Below are 27,565 nucleotides of genomic sequence, written 5' to 3'. Positions count from 1 at the left end.
ATTTGATAGTTCCACCAGATTTAAATTTCAACTGGCTGGACTGTGCTGTGTAAAGTTAATACATGGTCAAAAAATCCCAGGTTTTCTTGTAAAGTTTCAGTCGTGTATGGCAACTCAAACCAATACAGAATTAACAAAATTCATGAGTCTGATGAAGTACCATTTTGATGCTATTATTGCGTCAAATGTATCTCTTAATTTGCCCAGTTTTATGACTTTGGTAAACGCATGCTTTGGAGATCATTCAAATCTGTGCGGCAGCAACGAATAACAGATCTTGAGTAGTATCAGAGAATATTGGCTTTACAGCAATGAATGAAGTACTTGATCCATCTGATTTGATCTTGCCAGTAAATGCGGGCTTGAGCTATCTTCCTGGATCAAAATTTGTTGAAAAGTTCCAGTTTACTCGATAAACTATCAAGATCATCTCACACACTGGTCGTGGCGCATTGTTTGCCGTTTCGCTTCGAACTGAATGTGTTACATCCAGGTACATTTCAGATCGGTCTAATGATCTATTACTGCTATACATGCATGCTAATAACGATGATGATCGTCATCATTATCAGCAGTGGCATAATTATCATCATCGTTATCATAATAACTAGCATCCACACTGCCCATGTGATTGAACCTATCTGACATCAGAACACAAATATCTACTAGTATACATTTTCATTTATGTTATGTTCGTTTGCACACCGCCCACTGACTGTGATAGAAGCAAATGCAGAATGTCGCTATGCCGAGCACTAATGTAGTAGGAAAACCGTATACATGTTTGTTTATCTTCATTCTACACCTTAGCCAAGAATGCTTTCACCATATGCATTATTTTCTGTGAAGTGTTCATGTAGATGGCAGAAATGCATGATGTGCTACAACTCGACAGTATTTCCTTTCAGTATTTCCTGTCAAAATTTGGCAAACGTTGAATGGGCACAGCTCTCTTTCACACAAATGTGAGGTTGCCCAGAATTTAATGCATGCTTTTAAAAAAAATTCTGAATTCTAAGTGCCACAAAGCAAGAATGTCTATCGGTCAATGTTCTGTACCCAGGGGGGTTCTGTATGAACATGACAAAAAGTATTTGAACGACAGTGAAAATTGTAAGTAGCTTGCAATTGAGATGTGAATGGTATTTGTTTCAATGCTGTTACATTAGTTAAAACCCAGTTTGTTGTGTTTGAAAAGTATGTTAATAGTCGTAAATATGGCGTATAAAATTCAGCAAGTGTTTTCAAAATTTAGCGACAGACACGTTGGTCATTCAGAACATGTTCACGACAGTGTTTGGTATTCAGCGACATAATGAATGAAATTTCATGCATGCGTGCAGAGTTTGCTTGTCATTTTGTCATTAAACCTCGGTGCTATGACCCCGGAGTTTGGCAACAGAAGCCGGTCGGATGCAAGTCAGTGCGCATTCCCCGGCATCATCTGAATCGACCACACAGCAAATCTGGTCATAATTTTGACATCACTGGTATCAGCTTATACCCAGACTTCAGTACACATTACATGGAAAGTCTACAAATAGACACCACACTAGATATGCTGAACCTGGTGTGTGAATTATAGGAACGCCAACATAAGATTTGAAGTTTGTTTAAGAATATATGTTCCATTTATAGAGAAATTGACATCCCATTGTCAGGAAAGCTGTGATATTAACGCTTCGCCAATGGGTGCAGCGATCCCCCTCTCGCGTGTTTTACATGTTGTTTTCAGAAAACTAAGATACGTTTTGTCCATTCATCACCATCAAAGATGTCATGAAAAGTATTCTCTGGGACATCTTGATATCAATCCTCTGTAGGAGTTTCCCAAGTGTCAGGGCTTGGTGTCAGGAATTGCAAACCCTGGATTGTTGCTTTCCTTGGAGCACATACCACCCTATCAAAGTCATCTGTACCTATCCCAATTTCAGCTTCTTTGTCAGGACTTTGGGAGCTTAGTTAACAGTGAGAAAGCTGCAGAAAATGACATGATTACTACCGAGACTTGGAAGATATACATTTCATCTAGGGGTTGCCACATCACCCTCAGTCTTCAAACGATACACATGATTTTCCAGTGATCAGATTTTTCATCATTTCAAAAAAAATGCTAGAAATCACAAGATTTTGATTTCATCTTTTTAGCATAATAATCTGTCAGCTATATTGACGTAATAGTCATGATGCAAGCAATTATGGTGACCATTGAACAGCTGGTCCGTGCCCAACGTGACCTGTGGTTGCTATAGACATGCAGCGTTTTTTGAGAAAACCATGGATATCTTTGTAATAGCGTTGTAACATCTGTTGCAACATGTGTGTCATTGTTGTAGTCAAGTTGTTCACGGAGACACAAAACACGGCGTGTCCTTGGGTCAGGATATTTGCAGCTCCCCATCATTGACAGCTACAATTTCCTTTCATCCATGATCCTTTTGCTAGAAAATCTACCCATTCAATGGAACCACTCAATACACACTGGAATCCATTGAACCGCCGTGATTTACTCAATCCAGGGATTTTACAATACGGTCTGAGTTGTTACACGACCCTTGCAGTCTTACTTTTTTTGAATATTCGAAGTTGCAGTATTGTCAGTATTGAGGCAATTGATGTCTTTCACAATTTTACAAGATGCGAAAGTGGCCAGTTTTCAAAATTCATAAAATGTTTCTCAGACATACCAACAGAAGCGTTCCATTATAATGTTGTACCTTACTGGTGTGATATGGGACTGTCACTATTTTTTTTTTCTCCAGTTCTGTATTCTGACCAGCATATGGCCATGAAATGTTTATTTGGACTACGGGACATCGTATGACATGTGTTCCAAGCTACTCTCCTCCGTGCTTTTGAAGTTTCCGAAGAGAGTGTAACCTCTAACATCTGTATCTGTGTGGTTGTCATAAACAATTCCATTTAAAAGTAATCTGTTCTGTGAAAACAAAACTCAGGGAAGACTTAAGACCTCGAATTGAAGACAGGCATATGGTAAATGGCAGTTTACCAACATGTCGGGAAATGATGTTTACACATTTTAAAGCGAGACGGTACCGCAAAAGATTCATTGAGCAATACCTCGCTGTTCATTACAAACTTTGCTTTGGATTGTCGTTTTTGTAACAAGAAACCACAAATCCACCTTTGACAGACAACGTTAAACACCATTCATTCATCGCTTGTAAGATACAGTGCTATGCCATTTTGGTGTTACCACCCCTGAACTTCCAGGAAAATGGAATGAGCTCCCGTTTTTTAATGCACTACACCAAAACTCCAATCTTCAAAATCCCTAAAATACACTCATTGTGGTTTTCACTGTTTCAACATTTCTATTAACTTTTTAGTCAAGATATTAACATTGCATGACACATAACAAATGTAAGATGCCCTTTTCACACATACAAGGAAAAATTAAACAAAACTAGCTACCAGTATGCGAAAGTCAGTTTGTTAGTTCTAACAGCATTAATTTGATTGCTACATGTAAAGCTTTTTACAATTATAGATGTTTTATATTGCATTGTGATTTTATGGATGCAGTATAATGATATTGTTCAATGGTTGAAATGCCAGTTTCATTCAATTGAGAATTACTTCATATGATATTAATCAGCTGGCAATCTGTGTTATGATTTGAAAAAAAAAAAGGTAATGAATGGAGAGAAATGTGTGTGAAAATCCAGTAGCATTCCTGTAGCTGTCTTCAATTTTCCAGGTCAATGGTTCAAATAGCGACATCGGCGTGTATCACATAGATAACTGTTCTCTTCAGATTGATCTAGTAGGCATGGGTGGGTGGGTGGATGAGCTATGTCACACAGAAATGTAGCCGTGTCATGACACAGAATGGCAGCATGTACTCAAGTGACTTAGATATGAGAAACAGCTGTTTGCATTGTGTGTGTAGAGAGAGGAGTGACAGTCACCATGGCTCGGCTTGGCCGCCTGCAATGTGTGATGCGATGTCAGCCTTGTGTTGTTTTAACGATTATGTCCAGAAACGTGTTTACTAGCGCCGTCTGGGTAGTGGTATGCCCGATTTTACATCCTGGTTGCCAGGGCGCTGAGGTTTAGCGCACTCGACGTGAAGAGATATTCCCATCAATTTTACTACATTTCTCAAAGCTACTACACCGACTAGAAAACAGCAAGCAGATATATAACTATAGAAACATAAATACAATTTAAATGCAAATTTCAGTGCACAGTACATTTGATCAGTGTTTGTACACATATGTATGCACAAATACCAGTCAATATAGATACCCAAGGCACTGAATTTGAGTAATATTTGAATGTGTACATGTAAACGAAATGAAAAAGTTATTCGCAAATCACTGAATTTCAAACAAAATCTGACAAACCAGAGAATGAAAAAACAGAATTCATGAATCAAACAGCGTGAATTGCATTATTATTTTAATTGTTTTTATGCTATCATGTAAAATGCCCAAACTAATTTCCATGCTCTTATCCTCGATGTGATTTAGATGGGAAGTCATGAATTTGAAGTATGTGCAGTCGTTGAAATGAAATTTCCATGAAAATAATCGTGTTAGAGTAAGGTCTTTGTACCTCTTTATATGGGGGAAGGCTGTGAGTGCGTGGAATGCGTGTAGCTCCGAGGTGTATATATTCAGAGTTGTACCCAGAGAGAGATCAGTCGGAATGGAAATACATCTTCAGATTATGAGCAGATAATATGTAAACTTTCACTCAGATTTGATAATAGAGTTAGCATTGGTGAAGCTGGGATGTAGCGTTGTGGGATGGCAGAGTGTGCCTGGAGATTCCATGAATCATTTGGATTCCGTGTCTCTTCCCTGACAACTCATAGATTAGTATGCGCAAGATATCTTCCAATTCAAGCTATGCTCCAAGTCGTTTCCTTTGAAACTGTCCAAGGACTTCCTTGTGTATGCTGCCAATTTAGTTAAAAAATTGACCCCTGACATCAGAATGCCCCTGTGATTAGGTAAATTGATTTTATGTCCCTTCCATTTGTAGTTCTTTTAACATGTTTGTCCCATAAGAATCCTGCACAAATATTAGCGATGTCATGAGTTGCTGTGATGGGACGTCTGTGTACATGTACAGGGTTTAAGAAGGCTTTCCAGTCGACGATCCGCGACATACAGCGGTGATGTATGTAGGCTGGACTTAAATCCCTCCATGATCCGAGACCCTTTCAGAAAAGAACTTGTCATTGTGGCTTTGTCAACACCCATTTAAAAGCCTCTAATTGATGGATGGTGGTAGGTAGCTATAGTCTGCAGATTAAACGTCTTTACTGCCCTGCCAAGCACTGTTCTTTCTCTTATTTACTGTGGGCGAGGTGGGATCACGATCACTCACCATCACTACCACGGAGTCTGTCGTCCATAGTTCAAGCCAGCTGCAGTAAATCATAATTTCTGTGGGTGCAGACTTGATTTGTTTGAGGAAATTATTCATGCAGTACAACTGGGAGGAAAAAGTGAAATACGGCCTGCATTGTCGCTTGGTCCCATAAACTACCCCAAAAATGGTGACCTATCCATCCTAAAAACAGTGTGCCATTTCAGCACTAGTAGCATTGTGCTGATTTATCTGCTGTTTTCCTCCCTTGAAATGTGGAAAAAAATGGCAGCGACATAAATCTAGACAAAGGATGGGGGTCTTTGTGTCACAAAAAATTAAAAAAGAAGTTGAAAAATGACAAACACTATGAAATTCCAAATGAAGACTTTGCCCTAACAGTGATAAATAAAATGTGTAGTTTCCATACCCAATCTTTTACTTTGTCATGGAAAGTTTTGAAGTGATTAAAGTGCTCAGCGTAGAATCTAAAACTTGTCCATTCAACATGCGGTTGTTATCGGTATTTGACATATATGTAATGGTTGATTGCCTGCTTAAAGATAACAAATTTGTTGAAAAATTTATATTACACTCATAAAATATTTTTATACTGTTGACATTGTGATGCAAATTTCCTTAAATAAAAAAAAACATTTGCAGTACATATGTTGAATATTGCATTATACTGCATGTGAACCCGCAGAGGCTAACATCTCAGAAACGATGACTGCCCCCATCAGGCCAAATATTTTTCTTGTTATCTAACCTTGAATGCTTGCTGTTTTTCTGCAATAGTTTCATCAAACCAATCAGCATCTTAATAATCAAAAGGGCCGATATATCCTTATCAGTGCTTGCGTAGTTGGGCTTCCATTTTCCTGTCAACGACTTTCCAGTGGTATAGTTAAAAGTTCTGTCACTTTTCATCACCTTGGGGATACCCAACGCAACAGTGCCTAAAAGTGGATTGACTTTCTTCCAGTTTCTAATGGCATGACAGTCTCTCTGAATGTTCACATATTGCATGAAAAAAATCTTTCCTTACCCTACCCATAAACTTTTTCGGGGGTTTTTGATTCTCGGCTATTTAGGACAACTCTTTTGATTATCAGAGCTTTTCTGATGTTGGGTGTTTGATTCTCACAGATTTATAATTCCATGTGTTATGTGAATAAGGTCCCTTCCCAGTTGACAAACCCTATCTCTCTATCTTGTAGCACACTCTTTGTATACATGTAGCCTCTAGCACTAGACATTGCTTTAGCTGGTTTGTATCCATTAAATATCCATCAAAATAAATTGAATATGATTTCAAACTGTCCTGCAGCATACCTGTAGATATTTTCAAAACACTTGAGAAAGAAATATGCATAGCGCCCTCCAAACTCTTGAAGGTAATCTTTAAAAGAATGTGCTGTATGACAGAAAAGTTGGAAAAACTTTTTAAATACTTCGCAGAGTATGAGATAGACTCTCAACTTCTTTGCAGTTTGTCTAAAGTGTTATCTTGGATAAGGCTGTGAATTTACTGAGAGCTTTTCTCGATATAGTAGTTATAAGCCAATTGAAAAGATGATAGGAAGATATGGTATTTTAGAAAAGCTAGCGAAGCGATCAGTGATACCGTTTAGCCCAAACGTTGTCTTCCATTTGAGTAGACCAAAAATTGTGAGTAGCTAGAGAGACGTGCATGTCCGTTGTCATTCAAAGTCATAAACTAAAAAATGCAGTCTTGATCTGCAAACAGAAGTGATATTGTAATGCAATTGCGTTCTGGAGTTAATGACGTTTTATGGGATTGACATGCGATGCAAAAAAAGCTGCGAATGAGGTTTCTGTAATTTGTCATAACTCACACGCGTCCAAGATGATTTGTTGTTCTGCAGGGTGCAAAGCTGCTATCAATATTGGAATTTTACCGCCATCTTGGGTAACTTGTCATTCTGTAGGCTATTTTCCAACACACTATTGCAATCCAAGGTATTCCCCAACACTAAATGCAATGTATCAAAGCTTCCACACATTTGATAATAGACTTTCAAATCTAACAATTATCATTGAAATCTACGTGTACTGGTGAATTTCAAATCAAGCGTAAGAAATTTTATGTAATCACTCGCTGTAGATGTAAAAATCTTGTTAGAGCTAACAGTCTGTAACTGTTAAAGCACATTGACAATTTTACCATGTTCAACAAAAATTTGACTTAAATCACGCATAACACAAAAACAAAATCCAGGTTCTGAAAATTTTAAAATATATTCAAGTGGGAAATTTTAGACAGTTCAATAAAATGCAGTGTTTTATGTAATTCTATAGGATGCTGTGTAATAAATATAATTTATGTATCAAATTTAACGAAAATCCAATTGCTGTCGTAGGTTTCCAAAAAGTAGAGTTTTCAGGAATAGTCTGCCAAGAGTAATTTGAAATAACTAGTTTCGTGTCCAAGTCATTTCTTTGGTTGATGATTTTGGAATAGACAGGTTCAGAACTATCTGTGCAAGTACCTAAAGGCAGTCATTATTCTTTTAGCGGTTTCACATTGCCAAGATTTTGTTGAATTTTGTCAAAACTACTTCAATCCGGAGATACTATGTAATTTCAAGCTCTGTCCAGTACAGCTGGCTTATCACATGTATGTCTTTCTCGCCATGTCCTGGCGATTGTCATCTTTGAACTCTGCATTGCATGAACTTGTCCATCCTCCCGGTGACCCGTTGTGTTTGACTTGTAGTATATATGTAACATGTAGCTTGCATGAGCAGTTGCTGTTAGCAAATCACGGCTTATTCTTTATAAAAGGAGGAGAGATTAAAAAAATATATTAGGTGCATGCGAGATGACACAAGATTAGATTTTGAGAGGACGGTGAGTCTGCCACTTAGGCCTCAGTGTCTCTTCCACACAGCCTTGGATAAACTGAGTACCCGGCATCTTTATCCGTCATTCCAAGTGGAAGTGGTGCAGTTTAACATCGTATTCGACATCGGCAGCCTCATCCTGTACGGAACACAGGCCATTCCCACTCGACTAAAGATACTCCTGGATAGACTCTTCAGCGTTCTCAAACACGATGAAGTCATTCAAGTGCTGCATGGACTGGGATGGATGTATGAAGACTACGCCAGGGGATATGTTTTGCAGGTAAAACAATCACTTGTTTCCCTTTTGCTCCATTCAGTCATGTGATACTCATGTTTGTTTGTTTGTTGTTTGTTTGGTTTGTTCGTTTGTTCAGAATTGGTGTCTCCTGTAATTCACATGAAATTCAGGAATTCAAAATTGTCAACAGTCATTGACAAAATCTTTAAACTATGTTTTTTAACAATTTTGCCACATAAGTTTTCACTTTAAACATCACTTTTATCATTTTTGCCAAATAACGAAATGTTCCCCTTTCTATTTTGTGAATCCACTGAAGTCAGTGCAGCACAACAACAGAGAGACATGTTTATATATTCATGTTTTGTTATCTTTGTGTGCCAAACATTTCAACAAAAGTGGTATGTGGCATCTGAATTCAAACAAATTCTCGGTGAAAATATTTAGAGTGCTTTCAGCATCACTGCTGATTTGATGGTTTTTGTTTATTCAGAGAAACGGAAACTAGACTGTAAAAGCATTCTGACAGTTCTGGCCGTCACAAAGACATGACATGTACAAAAACATTTTGCAACTCCAAAGAGAAGACATCAAACTAATAACCTTTCCTGTCTTCATCACATCCTGAGTCACCAATGATAAAATGAGTCAAAATTGTCTTCAACTGGAACTCTACAAGCTATTGACTGTGTCTGTAGTTGGGTACTGTTTAATACTAGTGTGTCTGTATAATAAAGTAAAGATGAAACAGTCAATGGTCTTAACTACAGAAGTAATTGTGTACCAATTCTGACCTGCCTCTGCAGAAGAGAGAATTTCAAGTGTGGAAATTTTTAATTGATCCTTTCAAACTGACCTGTATACCAGTCAGTTGAAAATTTCAGCATTGCCTTTTAATCTTTGCCTGCTAAGTTATATATCGCCATCAGGTCAAGTTTACGCCTCTTATTCCAATTGAACCTATTTAACAGAATTGTCTATCGGTGAATGTTAAAAACATACATAAACATGATTTCACCACAGACCCTCTTTTTTAGGGTCTATGATTTCACCAACCAACCTTGGCAAAGACATTCATAAATATATTAATATTTCCTGACTTGACCAGTGAGTGATGGTACATGTATATGACATAGTGCACTTCTGGGTACCTGGATTTTTACGCTGATTTCCTAATGACTTGAGTGTATGCGTGCCTTTTGACCCCTGAAAGAGTGAATATAGAATGAGGATCAATATCACTCATTCCATTTTATACCTGTACTGCTTGCACAAAATGGTTTCAAAGTCTTTCAACGGATTGCGATATACCATAGCATGCTATGATCATATTTTCTTCTTTTACTGGCAAGTCACACTGAACCCTACCCCAGTACTGCTCTTTTCAACTGTTTCATAGGTACACACATTTCACCCCCACCCCCTCCAGTACGGCTCATGTCATAACTTCACCCATCTTCCCCCGGAATACGTGCAGCCCTTGTCAAAAAATCCAACCAGGCCCTCGTACATCACTCTGTGGTTCGTCATGTCTGACTTGCATTTATAATGTCACCACTAAATCCTACCTTAGTTACAAAGAATTAATGACCTCCGTCTGTAGGAAAATACCAACTTCACCCAAGCTTATAACCAATATTCGCCTAAATTGTGGCTATTAAAAACCCTGGACTGGTTTGCCAACGTAACATTTACAGCATATTTCAGCACCTGCTTAGTAAAGGCTGATTTACAGCCATTGTAAGTGTGCTTGAGTTAGTAATTGGAGCTGTGTAGCTCATGGGAAATTTGTCTTCTTGTACAGCATTTCAAAGCACCTACAAGTAGAAAGCTATTAGCGTTTAGGTTCCCAATCTACACGATAAGAGGCAATGAAAGATAGCATTTCTTGGAGAAATTTCCAGTGTGAGGAGAATGGAGAGAAGTTTGTCCATGTCTTGAGGGTCTGCCGCTGATCTGGGAGGCTAATCCCGTTGTTCATTTACGGTTTGTAATAACATCACTCAGAAATCCCATGTATTTACCAATTAGTGGTTTGGAAAACTCCGGGTCACCCCTGGGATTCATGTTGGCAAAAACTAGATTTAGATGTCACTAAAACAAAAGTAATGATTATGCCGATGGGTTTTATCCCTAAAGCTCATCATGAACTGTAACATTTCAGCAATACATTATACACTTGCTGCCCCTGATCAAATTCAAACATTTCCATCGCCCAATTCATTTCACCTCTTTCTGTAGACTTTGCTGTAGGTTGAGTGTACAAGACGAATTAACTCAAGCCGAATCTACCCTCTGTGCTGACATTCCAGACGGCATGTTTAGCATCAGGATGACATAAAGAGTTCATGTCAAAAGTGCCAATGAAACTCACCAAAAGTTATCAAAACTTATCTTGTAATTTTTGTGTATTGAGAATTGTTGATGTGCAACATACCATAGTTCCTCTACTCAAAGTTGTGGTTCTTATTTTTTAGTGAAAAAAATCAGTGGCAGACAAAATCTGTGGATCGATAAAATTTTGTAAATTTTGTGAAAAATGTCATCCCCTTGCTCTGCATAGTGTAACCATTGTTCCACAAAATGACACATCAAACACATGTGTACCAGGTTCTCAAGATTCCTGTATCTCGGACCACAGAGACAGAACTGATCCCCCCGCTGGCCTTTACATTTTAATGAATATACAAGCTATCTTCTATTACAAAACCATGATACCTCATCAAAAGTTTCATGTCACTTAATCAGCAAATGCCTGACATGAAGGTTAGGTCAAGAGTCAGACTCAGTCAAAACGCCGCATTCCAAGACCTACAGGCACTCCATTTAAGCGCCTTTTTTCACAATTTCAGAGAATTTGGCTTCAACTATCACTGTCAGTCTTGTAAACACTGGGATGTCCATTTTAAGCCTCGACCGTTTGAGTTACACAAATTAGTGAAAATACTTTTTGACAATGAAACTACACAGAGAATGAAAAAATAGCTCTTTCACAGCGATTTAGTTTCACTTATGTAAAACATGTATGGAAACTGTTTGTGTTCGTTTCAGTCATCCCATGAAAACAAGATTTAACCAAACTGTTGCAGCGTGATAAAAGGATGTGTTTTCTGTCTTAAACACAACCAGGACAGGCAATGTGAAAACCTGTGTAATGAGAAATGTTTTCCTTCTCCGTATTTGTCTCCTTGGATGATAGGTAGCAGTGTTGAATGACTGTTACAATTCTCGCTTTGCAAAGTTAATAGTGCATGACAGACGAAACACAGGTGACATTTTTGAGTGGAAACTTGACAATGCTCCATCAGGCTTAAGCATCAGAATGTCAAGTTTTCAACTGACCTTGTACGACCTTCAATTTGTGTAATGGTCATTTTGTGTCAAGTAGGTGAAAATGCATGGAAAGTCTTGGTTTTTGGCATGTCTGAAACAATGCTTCTTTTAATGGCGGTGCCTTGACACGTAAAAATGTCAAACTGAATACCATAAAGCCAGCACAGCAGCGATTGTGTCCAAGATCATTACCTGTTATTTCAATTCTTTGTTTTTTGTCATTTCGTGAATAGTTAAGTATATATCTCCATTGCACATATGACGTTACACCACTCATCCGAGACACTGATTTGGTATAGTGCATGAAAATAAAAAAAAAATTTCTATCCTGGTTTAAGGTGGTTCGCGCCTCGAAAGTGAAAGACTTAAAACTTTTGCTTAAACTTTCCTTGAGGAATCTTTCAACATTCTCTTTCGAAATCAAGAATAAAAATCAGGGGTCACTGTGCAAATTTTGGTACTAAAGAAACAAATAACTCAAGATTTACAGATATTTAAAATTCAAAATGGCCGCCATGGAGAAAAATAAAATTTTCGAAATTCGAAAAACTAAGCCTATGAAAAGTTTTCTTATACCAAGAGCTTTAAAATGAACACCCACTAGTGGTATATCAGAAAGGAATTGTAAAAGTTTGAGAGTCAAAATTTCTGTCCCCGAGGCACATTCTACCTTAATTAATGGATGTTGTTACACCACTGACAAACACACATATACCATACATTGCATCTCTGTAGTATTCTCATCAACACCTGTACCACACAACTCTATCACAAACTATGGTATTATTGAAAAAAAAGCTGAAAACCATTGATTGTTTTGATGAAGTTTCAAATTTTGCCATAAATGTAGGTTTTGATGATGGTTTGTGCACTGACAGTTTTTTTCCCCCACATCCTGTATCATTTCAGGCCCCTGACGGCAAAGTATTGGAGGAGTGGGATATGGCATGCAGGGAGGAGGAGACGTTAATCCTGCAGCAGTTTCTGAGGTTCGGGGAAACAAAGTCCATCACTGAAGTCATGATACAACAAGACAAAAACGAAGGTAAAATTCCGCAACCACAGCCCCCACCGAATAGCGAGTCTGATATCCGTGCATTTATAGAACGTATGAATACAATGAGACAGCTAAGTGTACATGCTCATTCTGTGCCGTCGTCATCAGCATCTCAGGCGCCAGCATTCACAGGGTATACATCAACAACACAGAGTGAAATCAAAGCGACAGAGCCAAAACTGCCGCCTACCAGTACAGCGAGTAGCAGCACGACCTGTTCCCCACCGCCGAGGGCATCTCCTAAAAGTGACGTGGCGACATCTCCACTGCCTGTTGCTGAACCTCCAGTCTTGCCACGCTGTAGCCCCGTTCCAAAGCCAAGCCCGGTGGTTTCAGCAGTGACAACATCACCCGATCCAGAAGAACTGCCAAAACGGTACATTCTGTCATCAATGGAGCGGGCCAGCAGCCAGCCATCGTCGTCTTCGTCTTACCTGGCAATGAAACTTAAACATCTTCGCAAGTCTGCCCAGCCAAGAAGGAAATGCTTAATTCCATTTACCATCAACTCGTCAGGACCGAAACAAGTGACGTGTAACCTATGCAACAAAGCCTTCTACAACAAGGGAACTTGGAAAATTCACTACAGTTCAGTTCATCTCAAACAGAAATACAAATGCACCATTGAAGGTTGCAATATGTTGTTCAGTTCACTGAGAAGTCGCAACCGACACAGCTCAAATCCCAACCCAAAGATCCATTCGGCAATACCTAAACAGAGAGTACAAATATCCGATACCGCTGCCCGCGCTGACAGCTTCCTCAGTGCAAATCCCACTGCTTCCGTTTTGGGAAATTTAAGCGAGAGATTCCTGAGCCCACCGATCATCAACGTACAGGATGCCAGCCTTGGAAGTCCTACTCTGGTACCACCGACTCTGCAAAGCCCGAATGCGCTCCTGGATTTGCGATGCCCACCGAGTCAGTGCTCGACGGAAATGCCACTGCCAAAAGAAATCAATGGAGTTACAGTGGTAGCTCCTGCTGACACTGACAGCAACTCCTCAAATCAAAATTATCAATCTGAAGGAGAGGAGAAAGGTGACGTACACTTTTCTTTGAAGAAGAACCCGAGGAAATGCCTCAAGCCGGTCAAGTTGTCTCAGAAGATTGATTCCGACAAGGATGGAGATGGCGGCAGACACTGCAGCGAGGACCTTGAGAGTGAATTTCGATTTAGCCAGGGTGTCAGGAAGAGGAAAAGTAACACACCAACCAGGTGTCTTGCCGCCAGTGATGGCGTCTTCAAAGAAGAAATGAGCAGTGACAGTGACGCGGAGTCTGATGGTGAAGGTCAAAGCAAGGTCAGAAGAGATTCAGAAACAGTCTGGCAGGGAGAGAGCGAGAGCAGAGAGGAATCCAAAAGGGAGGACAGATGTGAGAACATGGATTCCACGGAGAGTGGAGAAAGTGACAGCGGTGAGGAGAAATTACAAGAGGAAGACCCACAGTCTAATGATGTCAGCGGAGACAATGAAAGAGACACAGGGACCAGCGAACGCATGGTTTCTTCCAAACCAGCTGAGAATAGTCCTCAGCGAGACATAACCTGCCAATCAGAGAACAGAATCACTTTTGCTAAACTTATGGCTATGCAAATGATGGAGCAAGGATTCTACCCACCGTACTTTGCCAAGGAAGGAGGCAGTCACATACACCCGGGTCTGGATAATGTGCACGCAGACGGAATGATGAGGGATGGACATCCGCTGAATCCGCTTTCCATTCCACCGGTCCCTGTGGATGCGGAGAGCAACAACAGCAGCTCACCTTCGGTGTCAAGTTCACCGGGCATCATAATGGCGGGAGATACTTACATGAATTCAAGCGAAACCTACATTATGAAAGACGGTATACCTTACTGCATGGATTGTGCCAAGCCATTTCAGAGTACACACGGTGTCAAAACACACTACCAGAATGTGCACCTCAAAATTATGCACTCTTGCACAGTATCGGGGTGTAACGCCTCCTTCCCATCGAAGAGAAGTCGAGACCGACACAGCTCAAACATTAATTTGCACCGCAAGTTGCTAGCCAAAGATCCAGCCGCTGCATCCTACTTTCAGGAACAGGGTTTCCATCAACAATTCCAAGACCACTTCATGCATCAAGTTTACAGAGTACACGACCTCGTCGGCAGCAATGGTATCCTGGGCAACGGTATCCAAGGCAACAAAATTGTCAGGAATGGTTTGATTCCCACTGACTGCAATGACAATAGAGCCGGACATTTCCACAGTGACACTGGAATGCATCTCCATGGTGATTCGGGAATACAAGTTAAGAGTGAACGTACCCACCTTGACAAGTGTGAGTTAGACAGAGATATCTGCTCTCCAACACATCACTCTTCCCATTCTGAAAACTGTAGTACCCAGAATGGTACGCAACACAGAGAGATGATGTTCAGTAACGGATTTCATCAAGCTCAGAAAACAAAAGAAAGTGAACGGCACGATGATGAAGAGGATAGTGACGACGCAGAAGAATCTTCCAATGGCATCAGATCCAACAATGACGAAGCGTTTGAAACGTACCCATCCCAGTTGAGAGCTGCGCTCGAACACAGCAGGTCTTCCAACAATTCCAGTCCAGAGACGACAACGGTTCACGATGCCGCCTCTGACGATCAGAGATCTCTTCGCTGCGATATTTGTAAAGTCGTCTCCCACAGTCAGCAGTCTCTGCAAGAACATTACCGAGACAAGCACCTGCAGTCTGTGCATCCCTGCAAAGTCCCGGGCTGTTTGATGGTGTTTTCTTCCCTCCACAATTGTGTCCAACACAGCAAAAACGCTGAACTCCATAAACATCTCATTTCAGAATAATTCCACTCCCATTTATCCATTCTGAACAATATTTGGAATTCTCTGATGTATCACTGCCGCGTGATTCTCAAATTAATCATCAAACAAGATGCAGATTGTAATGTGTATGTAAATCAGACTACACACCAAAATGTATGAATCTCCCACATAACAAGGTGCTGTGCTAAATGTATGATCTCAGAACAATACGATGTTTCAAACGGAAACACATCACAATATACTTGATGTTTTCATATATATATATATATATATATATATATATATATATATATATATATATATATATATATGTTATGTTATGCAGTGTTTTTTTTTATCATCAAAATGATGAAAGGAAAAAGTTTATGTTGTAAGTTATGCATATTTTGTCAAATGTACTAAGCTGAGAAAGAGAGAAATTTTACATGAAGAATTTCTTAAGTGGTTTACTTAAGAAAGCAAATCAATAATTTTGAATTGGTCAAAGTTTTCAGTTCAACAAGTGCTGTTTCTGTGGTGTTACTGGAAAACAGTCTCAAAGGATGATGATGTTACCATCTGTGAAAAAGTCAATTTCTGATTCACAATTTATCGGAGAAGTTTCTCTGTTATCTTAGAACAGTTACTGCATTCTTGGTGGTTGCTGTCTTTCCTTGCTTGGTCTGTTGAAATAACATAAATGATGAAATGTGATTTTGAATGGTTAACAAGCAGTTCAACTCTATCAGCCAACAAACGAAAATGAAATGAAAAGTGTTGAAATACATAATTCCAGTAACATTGAATGTTCCTGCAAACCCATGCAATGAACAATCTTAAGTCAATTTCTCTCAGCTAGTCATTTGAAAGTTTCTGTCTTTTGTCAGTTCTAATTCTGACTTGCTCCAAGTCTGTGGGCGTATTAATATCAAAACACGGTAAAGTGAAGGAATAAGCTTCGGCAGACTGTTGCAAAATTGAAGCAGTATACTTTGGCAGACTGTTGCGTAGGTACTGCGTGAACCCGATGGCCAGCCAGTAACTACTGCATCGGCTGAACAACTGAGGATCAGTCTAAGTTTGATGTTAAGATGTCTCAACAAATGATGTTACAGCTATAGCAGTCACGTGACTGATGTAATTCTCAAAGTGATGTACATGTATAGTTATTAGAATTATTTAAAGATTTTGTGGTGGAGTTCCACCACAATATCATACTACCACCCACCGTTACAGACACACCTTGTATAATTAGACAATCAAAAAGTGTACAAATTTTTTGACTAGTCATATCTCAGTACTTTTGTCAACGTTTCATTTTCAGTGTTCTTTTTGTCAGTGTTGTTTGAAACAGATTTTGTTCAGTCAGGTCAAAACTGTTCATTAAGGCGTGTATGATGCCGAAAGTACAAATTTTATGAATAGCATATATACAGATATATAACCAGCAACTACAACAGAACCTCAGTGTTATGTCAGAAAAACTCAATTTTTGTTTATAGTGAAGTAATAGTGTAAAATGGACTTTTGAAATACAAGTAGGAAAGATTTATTTTCTATTTTTTAATGTTATATTTGCATGTGCCAAAAAACTTCATTCAGAATGAAACTCTTGATAATATTTTATGAATATTTTATGTAACTATATTTTGAGACAGGAATTGCTTTTTGTGCCTGATTCTATTTATTTGCAAAATATCAAAGACAAAAATTATATTAATCTTTTTCTCTGTGATGTTTATTAGGAGAGGAAAATTAGCATTATCATAGCATACATATATCCATAAAATGAAATCATGAAATATATTTTTAAAAATTATCCTGTAATTATTAGTTCAGTCAAAGATCTCCGGATGAATTTCTTGTTTATCTGCACCGATATTCAGCAAATAGCGTAACAGTTCACTTCTCTGTCACTGTTTTTCAAAGCACTGATTTTACTGATGAGGCCAAGTCACAACAGTTTGACCCCGTTTGACCCAAAAGTACAATGAATAATTTCTCACACTTTGAGCAGCTAATGAGACATATAACATTGCCCAAATCAAGCTTCACCAGCATTTCTTGAATATTAATTTGAAGGTTATTCGATAAGATTTAAATGATGGATTTCAAAATGGCTTGGAGCACAAAATGTATTTACATTGCGCCGCCATTGGTTGACTTTTGTCATGTGATCACCCCATGATAAGAATAACCAATAGGGTTGTAGTCAGACAAATACATACAACTGTCTTCCAACCAAGGCTTTTTTTCAGTGATAAAAATTTTCAATCAAATAATCCAATCATTTATTTTAAACGGCGATTTTTGTGTCACCAGGCAAAAAACATCAGTCCAAAATTTTGTAGTTTGTCATAATTGAATTTAAATTGTTTTGTCAGGGTCCCCCTTGTTTTTGAACGTTTAATGCATCACAATTACAGAGTTAGGCAATCCAACAATAATTTCCCAGTTTTTGATACAAATATTTCAAACTAAGTCATTAGAAAGTGTCTTGATCCAGAGCAGGTTGGTGATGGTAAGCCTTCAAGTGCATGCTATCTGAAAGGTAACCCAAATAAAAGAGACCCGAGATGTTGAAGATACAGACATGTTGATATTTTCATTGGAGGACTTTGAGTCGTCTGAAATGATGAGTCTTAGAAATGTGGTGAGTGAGTGTTTGACATCGGAACAGTTCAGTGATTCTGCGACTCTGATAAGTCAGAACTTTGAAGCAAACAATTACCGCAGAGAGACTCAGGAGATCCCAAATGGAACTTAAAGACTACTCTTTAAAAAAAAAGATAGAGAAAAAGAAAAAAAAATTGCCATCAAGATAGAGGAGTAGAAAGCCAATGAGTTAGGTCTACTCAGCCAATCTAGAAAGGTTATCAGTACAGCAAAGTGTCTGCGTGAAAAAGCACAGGACTTTTAGAGTACTCTTATCGCTTTCATCAAAATGTTTATGCATGCATTGACTACAAATGCAAAATTGCACACAGGGGTTTCAGCTCCCTTGGAAAAAGAGGGAGCAGATAGGATCTGCAGTCTCTTCATAGGTATGATAAGTCACAGTTTGTAGGGGCTTTTATTTTGTCACTCTGTTGTAATTTTGTCACTCCATTGTAAATTTAGGGTGCCACAGAACAGTGAAATAGCAAAAAGTGAAACAAATGTTAGAAAATTGAATGTGGAAATTCAGTTTTTTGATCGTTTGACTGAAGAAAAGGACATCAGCTGTCAGAGACTCTGTTACTCTTTCAGAAATCTTTTTTTTTCAAAAGTCAGAAATTACTTGCCAGGTTTGCATAGTCATTCAAAATCACCAGACAGTGCAGGCTGTGTGATTCACTTCATTTACTCATTCCCAAATCTGATATCAAGTGCTTGCGTCTGAAAAAACATGAAAAACTTTAATTTTTGCTACTATCAAGTTATTCATCTTCATGTCACTGTACATAATGTGAGGAAGTAGTCAGGTAAAACTCCACCATTACCAGCAATATAAATTTTCTTTTTTACATGAAATCCCACCGTTGTCTTATTTGAAGACGCACGTTCAGTAGTGTTTGTGAGACTAAAAGATTTAAATGTTCGGCTAGTCAGTGTGTTATCAGCGTGAATACTCATGAATTTAATATAGACTTGAGAGATTTCATGTGCATAATTACATCTTGATATATGTATCTTGATGGAAACATGGCAACACTGACCCTGTGAAAAGTATTTAAAAAGTTCATGTGCATACTGTAGTAGGATTTTTTAAGTCCCCCAACTGTATTTGTGATAAAAGGCTTGCTAATCCATGAATATGAAAGATAGCTATGGGAGTAGCCAATCAAATTTGCTACTTTGCACTGCCAAGATCAGTAGTGTTACAACCAATGTGATTGGTTGCTTGCTTGCTTCTCTTTGTGCAAATTAGTGCTGTAGCAAACTCAAAGACCAATCATGTGACCAAATTTGACGAATGAGTACCGAGGCACAAATATTTCACGTTTGGTTTGTCAACTGATGTAGAACATCAGAGGAACAATGTGAATGCGTGGTGTCTTTTTTTGTGTGTGGCAGTTTTCTACTTTCCTGGCCCTTCAAGGGAAACAGTATTGTTGCTTTTGTAAAAAGTTGTGCATTATTCCGTATTTATGATAGATTTTATCATAATCTAAGTCATCATTTAATCAATATTTTTATAGAAATAGCATATGAAAGGGGAATTTGCAAAGAATGATATAAATAGCTGCATCGGGTTCTATTTTTATTGTCCTATTTAATTTATCTTGCAATCATCTCAGACCTTTAACACTCAAGTGACAAGAACATACACTGGGTTTATCTTGTTTGTTTCCAAGTAAAGCAGAGGGTGGTCATTTCAATTTTGAAATTTACAATCATCTGTTGAGGACTTTCTTTTTTGGTCCTTTTGACATTTTTCAGTAAGGTACCCTGATCACACAAACTGAATCACCTTGATGCTGGAATTACTTCCAAAAGACACTGATCGGTCAATTTGAAAAGTTATTAAGAACTTATGTTCCTGCTCTACGTGAATGTCACTACTGTGGCACCAGAAATTTAAAGTATCTTACTTGAAACATTAGGCTGTGTTGCCATGCCAGCTATGATCTACCAATGTTATTTAACAAAATATGGTTTGCAACACTTTGAACACAGATGTACCAGTAAACTGATGTTTAGACGAAAAGACTTAAAATGTTAAGTATTTCTGAACTTTTCAAAGGTTTACCTGAAGTGATCATTGTCATAAAATATGTATGCAGTTGAAGTGTAACCAGGAAATAGGATGGTAAGGTCCTGTATGCATTTCATAGTGTATACTTGACATCATTTCATTGCTGCAAACAAGATTTTTTTTGCCCAAAGTTAGTTCTACGCTCAGATGCCCAAGTGTTTATCTGTTTTGTTAGGTGCACCACCAGATCAGTTCAACATGATTTTCCCACCGATTTTTTCAAAATATATCAAAATCGGAAACCAGTGGCAATTTTATGTGGTTTTCATCAAGACATATTTCAGATTCTATATTTATTTTTAATAGGGCAAAATGGTGCATTGTAACTTCACAAGGTACATGATGTCATAGGATATTGAACTTGGTTCCTGACATGTTGGTGTGTAAAACAAGCTATATTGTGTGCAATTTCGCTTGTTCCTACCGGGGTAGGTTTGATAACATGAGAGGTTAAGATCAGTGGGTTGGATGTATTCACAAATATCTAAAAAATCAAGGACTAAATATACTTTATTTTTCCTTACATCACAAGATTTTAACCATGACATTTCTTTAGTGTTTGATTTCTTTTCACTTCTTCCTGTAAATCCAATACTGCCATAAAGTTACTTTGTGTTTTTTGAAATCCTTTTTGGTCCCCATATGCTGAAAGCACACTAGGGGGCCAATGGTCATCATTCTGTGTGTGTCAGTCTGTACGTCTGTTTGTCCCTCAACTGTAGACCATATCATCTCGTAACTAATAACTCACAATTCAAAAATCATTACACCAAATGTGACCAGCTTTCGTACCTTGACTGTTCAGGTGATGATCTACAACTGAGTGGCATCTTAAAGATGTGGCTCGCAGAATAAGGAAAAAAATATATGATTTTTCATAGCAAAAATTGTCATCAATAACAGAGTTATTACTTTGATGTTTGGCACGAATGTTGGTAGGGATGTATTTTATATTTGGTCAAATTAGCATAAAATTTCAATTTTTGTAATTCTGAGATTCTTTTTCACTTTTGTCAAAAGTCTTCTCCAGGAACCACTCGTCTGACAGATCTCAAATTTGGTTTTTAGCTTCTTTTGGATGACCTTATCATCATTTGACCAAACAATTAAATTTGGATATGTACATAATTAGGTCCAATTTTGTCTTGAAAACTGCTGACATAAAAGCTTTCAAAACTAATTCATAGGTTCTCTATGGTGATTCAGTTTTGATTTGTGAAAGTTATCATGATATTCTTACACCAGGTTGTAAAGTTTTAGGTCAAATTTCTCAAATTTTGGTTAAAGCATATCTTTCATAAAATGCTAGTCCTACACTTTCAAATTTAGTTTACAGGTTCCTAGAGCCGACTGCTTTCTGTTTTGTGCAAAGGATGATGAAATTTGCGCAATGCTCTCTTATTTTTAGTGAAAAAAGTCAAGACACATGTGTTCGTTATTTTTTATTTTAGGTGCTATGGACTTGTTAAGTCCCAAAAAATCTTGTTGGTTACATTGTATTTGTTTACACAGCCATATGATGCAGGGACCATGAAAGTCTTACTTTGATTGGAAGTTGTAACACATTACTGTGAATGTTTGCACATAACAACATGCATTCCCACCGATCAGAACTCAAAAATTGATATTGTTCTTCCATTTCTGCAGTTCAATTATGTTTTATTGAAATAGATTTTAATCGTGGCATTTTAAAAATGTATCTCAAAGTAACAAGAAAAGCTGATATTATCAAATTTTTTTTTGTTAAAAAAAAATGAGCTTGCAACTGAAAGTGAACATTTACTGTGAAAGTACATAAATTAACACTGATGAAGATTGTTTTAATTTCATAATGTGATATTCACCCACCAATTTCACCTGGAGTTTCTTATTTTTATATGTACAGAAAATTATGCAGTGTCAATTTTATTTAAAGCCTTAAATAATTATGTTTGCGAAGTTCATTAGATCAGTCTGGTCAGAAGTCATGCAAAGAATACGTATATGATACAGAGAATTTCACTCTCGTTTTTATTCCATTTGTGTAAAAATTACTCAAGAGAGTAAGATAGCAATCCAGATGTGTAGAGTTTCCGCTGTTCCTTGTTGTAGCTTGAAAACAATGTTTGTTTCTTGTACAGAGGATCTCCACACCCTAACACAGCGAACATTGAAATCTGTAGTCATGCGGAAATACACGATTACATGATACCTCTGTAAACTTTTACGAGCCGATGTGGCGGCAGTGAGGAATAGCGTTGTGGACAGTGTTAAGTTTGAAGTTTTATGTGTCGGCAACTCATTCTACCGCTGCCAAAGTTAGTCATTCAGCCCATCAATACGGTGCATCCTTACAGGAGCCACAGCACTTTGCAAATTGTTGGCATACAGGCAGTTGATTTCACAATATGAAATAAAACTGTGTTATGAGCTAGATTTGATCTCCCGCACAAGCAACTCCTGGATGCTTAGATAGCGAGCAAATTAATCTGTGTCAGTAGTGGCTCGTGATCACAGATTGTTGAAATAAATCAAGGTGTAATTGACTTGCCAACAAGATGAAACTCTCCTTGCTAAATACTATAGAGGCAAGCCAAATGGTGTATTTGTACTGTTGAAATACTGATTAAATGATTTCACAAATTTTTTTTGAAATTTTTGTCGCTGTCCAATCGAAGGAAAAATTGTCAATGAATGGTTGTGATATACGGTACAAGTATACCACAAAAGAAAAATAAACACATTGAACCGTCTTTGGCAATGTAGCTTCAATGGCGCCCTCTGTAGTTTAACACACAGTGTTGGTTTCTCTTTGACCACGACTGATTTCAAATTATTAATTCTTGCAGTTTGAATAATGTTTGTTCATGAAAAACGTCTGTGGGCCAGTCTTTGACAACATTTACTTATATAATAAGTACTTTGACATAGAAGTATGTCTCTGTTAAAAAATTGTACAATGTACTTCCTTTTTGTGAATGTGCTTGCCAAGAACTTTGGTAGTCATAGTTGAAGAAATCCCTTCCATTCAGAATATCAATATATTTTATTCTACACAGAAAATTTCTATATTGTTGAACATAAACTTTCTTTCCATGTAAATTGGTACATTATATGTTAAAAAAGTTTTCTTAGAGTCATTTTTTCATAGTTTTGTATGTTGTTTGTTATAGGCGTGAAGTACAGGTAAGAATAAAATTGTGCAGAGTATAAATTCTTGTATTCTGTGTCGTACATCCAATTTTCAGAGACATTTATTCAACTTTTTTTTTATATCAGTTCAAGGAAGTGTACCGGTATTTACAGTGGCAACCAAAATTATCTTCACAATATTTATATCTAGAGGCCAAATTCATGAATGATAAATGTCAGTTTCAGTTTATAAATGTTTATTTCATAATTCTTTAGTTTAAATCTATAATTTACTGATTGAAATCATCAAACCACTTTTAGCATCCTGCAAATCTACAGGGTCAGTAGCTGTAACTTTTGCTGATTTTTTTTTCAGTTCTTTGTTTTTATTCCCAATTCATGTTGAAACACCCCATTCATCTTGTCAAGACAGCATGTATATGTTTAAACTGCAGTTACTGTTGACAGTGGAGTTAAAGTCCAGACCAAATTCACTTGTCGATGATAACAATGCAGTTAACACATGTAGAGGTTGCGTTGACCAGCTTTATACTTCAAGTATCTCAACATGCTTTGGATAGTAGAACCAAGAACTTGACATTCAAAACAGAAATAGTGAAAAAATCACCAAGAAATACAGTTACCGGCCCTTTAAGGAAATCCACATCAGGACTGAAGGCTCTGATGTAAGGAAGTCCGATCATTTTTAATTTCTGCATTTCGCAAAAGTTTGGCAGCTTGCCAAAATCTGGAACAAGTGGCAATCTGCATAATTGTTGAAGTAGTCACAATTGCCTGTATCGGTTCCAAGAAGATGTTAGCAAGACCCACTCACTCAGTTTCATGAAAGCAACTCAGATCAAGGTGAAATCCAACTTATCATTGACGTTATCAAGATACAGTTACTCAATTTTTACAGAAGCAACATTATATCAAGGGGAATGCAACATATAATTCTGGTAGCCAAAGCACTTCAATGTCATATTTGCACAAATTCCAGTGCATGACATTTTCTCGAATAAGTATTGAAATGTATAATTACATACACATCTCATAGTGTTCATAGAAATGTGCACAAACATAAACTTAATAGCCTGTTTTCTACATACATTAAGAAAAGTTTATCTATTTACAGAAAAGTGGAATCTTTAGAGATTGAAGATGACTCTAAAATGCAACTGCATCCAAAAATCTTATTGTATGTGATAATTGAACCCCTGTAAAAACATGAAAAGATCTTCAATGTGTTACAAAGACTACTGTGTAAGACATTATGTTGGCATCTATTTGGGCACTGCTTCAAATTCAAAATAAAATAACCACCACTTCTCCGTGTAATAATTTCTCATATTTGTCATGATCACCAAACATTTATCAGTCAGTCAATACTGACCATCACTGATGGTCAATACTTCACTAAGGTTTACCTGTGCCATGCTGGCATATTTTTGTCTACACAACTTTTGTTCCAGACAGGGTAATACTGTTTGAGGTGCAAAATTTAATTTTTTTCCACAAAAATTTCAGTAAAATATCAAGCTATTTATATGACTTTTAAGGTGCATGTAAAGTAACATGTCTACCGTATATAGATGTGACTTTTGTTTTGATACACTTGTCTTCAACTGTTCCTGCTAATGTGACTGCCCGGATGGAACAGACGCTGCTGAAAGCTGGCAAGCTTCGGAATGCTGCAGTCCCAGATGACCTGTACATTGTGTTGTGGCATTTCTTGAACAATTCCGTTTAATGTTGTGGTGTGTATTTAATTAATAACACACTAACCACAACTATTGTAGGTTGTGTAAATATTGGCCTGAAGTCTCTCACTTAATGTCATTAAATTTGATCCTTTGTTTATAAGATATGCCTTTTTTTCATTTTTGCTGTTCAGCGTCAACACTGCCCGGCCTGTAAGATGATAACATATTATCACAATGTTAGAATGATTCATTTGAAATCGGATCTCACCTGACGCTTTTGTTTAATTCAGTGTAGACCCAGAGATTTGAAAGATACGGTGAGTCCATGAGGAGCACGTCTTATTGTCATCACGTTCATATCGGTACATGGATTCTCAAAGCACTTCATGTTGGCTTGCATTGCTTACACTCGGGTCTGTTGCACCCCGCTTGGAAGTTTTGTTAACTTTGAGGGCGCTATGCATTTACAATAAGGAAACTACTGTGTAACTGAATCAGGTGCTTTGGTTACGGGGAGGGGGCTGTGGTAAATGCACCGAGAAAGTGACCAGTGGCTGGCTCGTTTTGCATGTGCTGGGCGACATCTGTAGGTGGCTTTCTGAAACTGTCATCAGTTGAATCCCCCCATTAGGTTTCAAAAGGTTTGCTAACTTTATGTTGTTGTTTGTTGACTAGTTTCAGCTGGCCTGCTGACTTGTCAGTGTGCATGTCCAATTCATTGGTTTTAGCAGTTTTATTTGCATATCTTGTCCATTATTTATTAGGCTTCATAGAATTCACTTCGCTGGTTTGTTGTCCATCAGTTTTCAGAGCTTTTTTCAGAGCTCACCAGGTTTATATACTGCTTTGATGTGTGCATTCTGTGTCATTGATAGCTTTTGAATTGTTGTTTCCATTAGTTAGAATATTGCCAAGAAAATTCTTTGAAATGTCACAGGAACACCGCCATTTTATGACCTGATGATAAAGTATTAATAAAAACACAAAAAACAAACAACAAAATCTCTTACAATTTGGCAAGTGAACAGTTATGTTACTGCATGGAAACGGATGTTTCACTGTCAACAGTGCTTTTAGCTGAAAGTGAAACTACATCTTTTAGAACGTAATTTGATTCTTTGTTTCATTTTCAGATAATCTTACAGAGATCCAAGTAAATAAGGTATGTGCAATTTCGTTCCGACCAGAAGTCAGTGTCAATGTCAAAGTGCAGGGCAAAATTGCTACATTTAGAGATTGGTTACTTTTTGCTACAGTTTGTTACATCAATAGAAATGGACAGCTTACAGTTACCAGTACATAGCTCATTCCCTACAAAAGACTGATTGCATTACCTGCTGGCTGAGATGATACTGTTAGAGCAACTTTTAAAAAACAAAAGGTTGAAATATAAGCAAAATGTTTAAAAAAATAAGTTTTTCCAAATATGTATATATTTTGCATATGATTTTAACTGAAAGTCTGATATTTGTATATTCATGGAGTTTTATTAATGGTTTGTTATACACTAGTCAGAACAACTTTGAAATTTGGTAGATTCTGGGACCAAACGGCTAGTCCAGTTCCTTATTCACATGTATGCCTGTTGTTTGGTCAAGTACACATATTTCTCATAATGCCCCTCTATACAGCAGGTCTTTAAACAAAATCAAGTAGAAATCAGTTACAGGGTTGATGCAAAAACCCAGTTCACAAAGTTTTAATGTTTTTTCCAGGGCCTCTGATAATGATGTATTCAGAATGAATGAAAAAACGGCCATGTGTTTTAAATGTTTCAACATGGTATAATGATGTTTTTTAGTACCCACGGACACCGTCCGGGGGGACTTATAGGTTTGGTCATGTCCGTGCGTGTGTCTGTGCGTGCGTGCGTCCGTCCGTCCGTCCGTTCACGCAGATATCTCAGAGATGCAAGAACCGATTTCATTCAAACTTGGTACAAGCATAGACTCTCGAGAAAAACGGGACAGGCAACTCCGATAGAGAACAAAGGGTCTATGGGATTAGCAGCGTCTGATCTATCTTGGAATAATTAAGAGGTGTTAATGGGTCGGGGAAGGAATGAAGCTGGGCCCGATCGATTGCACAACGTCCGGTTCATAGACACGTGCATGCGGGTATACGGTAATGTTTTCGGATTACAAGTTATTCCGGATTACCTGCAAGTCCATTTTTAGAAATAAAAGTGTTACAACTATTTTGAGAAGAATTCGTCAAAATGGTTTTAAAGTACTTTTTACATATTGGTAGCGAGATTCGATGCAACTAGAAGTCTGCAGGGAGTCAGTATGTTGCTGTAAAGTGACAAAGTTTCGAATAGAAATCCGAAAAAACATACCGCTGCAGTTCCAGACTTAACAGCAGTTGACATCACAGAGTTGTT

At 37.8% G+C, this 27,565-nt stretch overlaps 1 protein-coding gene across 8 annotated transcripts in view; it reads left to right on the top strand.

Annotated features, from left to right (window-relative positions):
• The window catches only part of LOC139121542 (zinc finger protein basonuclin-2-like), a 70,597-nt gene that overhangs the window by 25,904 nt on the left and 17,128 nt on the right, over positions 1–27,565 (top strand). For 4 of the 8 annotated variants that reach the window (XM_070686527.1, XM_070686529.1, XM_070686528.1 and 1 more), the window contains exons 3-4: positions 8,258–8,493; positions 12,694–15,819. In XM_070686527.1, coding sequence (XP_070542628.1) covers positions 8,258–8,493; positions 12,694–15,672 — 3,215 coding nt within the window. In that variant the 3' untranslated portion in view covers positions 15,673–15,819. Of the gene's footprint in view, positions 1–8,257; positions 8,494–12,693; positions 15,820–26,315; positions 26,345–27,565 lie in introns of those variants that run through there. The other 4 variants (XM_070686532.1, XM_070686533.1, XM_070686531.1 and 1 more) reach the window with 1 other exon arrangement.

The sequence above is a fragment of the Ptychodera flava genome, chromosome 21, assembly GCF_041260155.1.
Source record: "Ptychodera flava strain L36383 chromosome 21, AS_Pfla_20210202, whole genome shotgun sequence".
NCBI classification, from domain to species: domain Eukaryota; kingdom Metazoa; phylum Hemichordata; class Enteropneusta; family Ptychoderidae; genus Ptychodera; species Ptychodera flava.
Note: the sequence above shows the minus strand (reverse complement) of the source record. Positions and strands in the feature narration are given on the sequence as shown.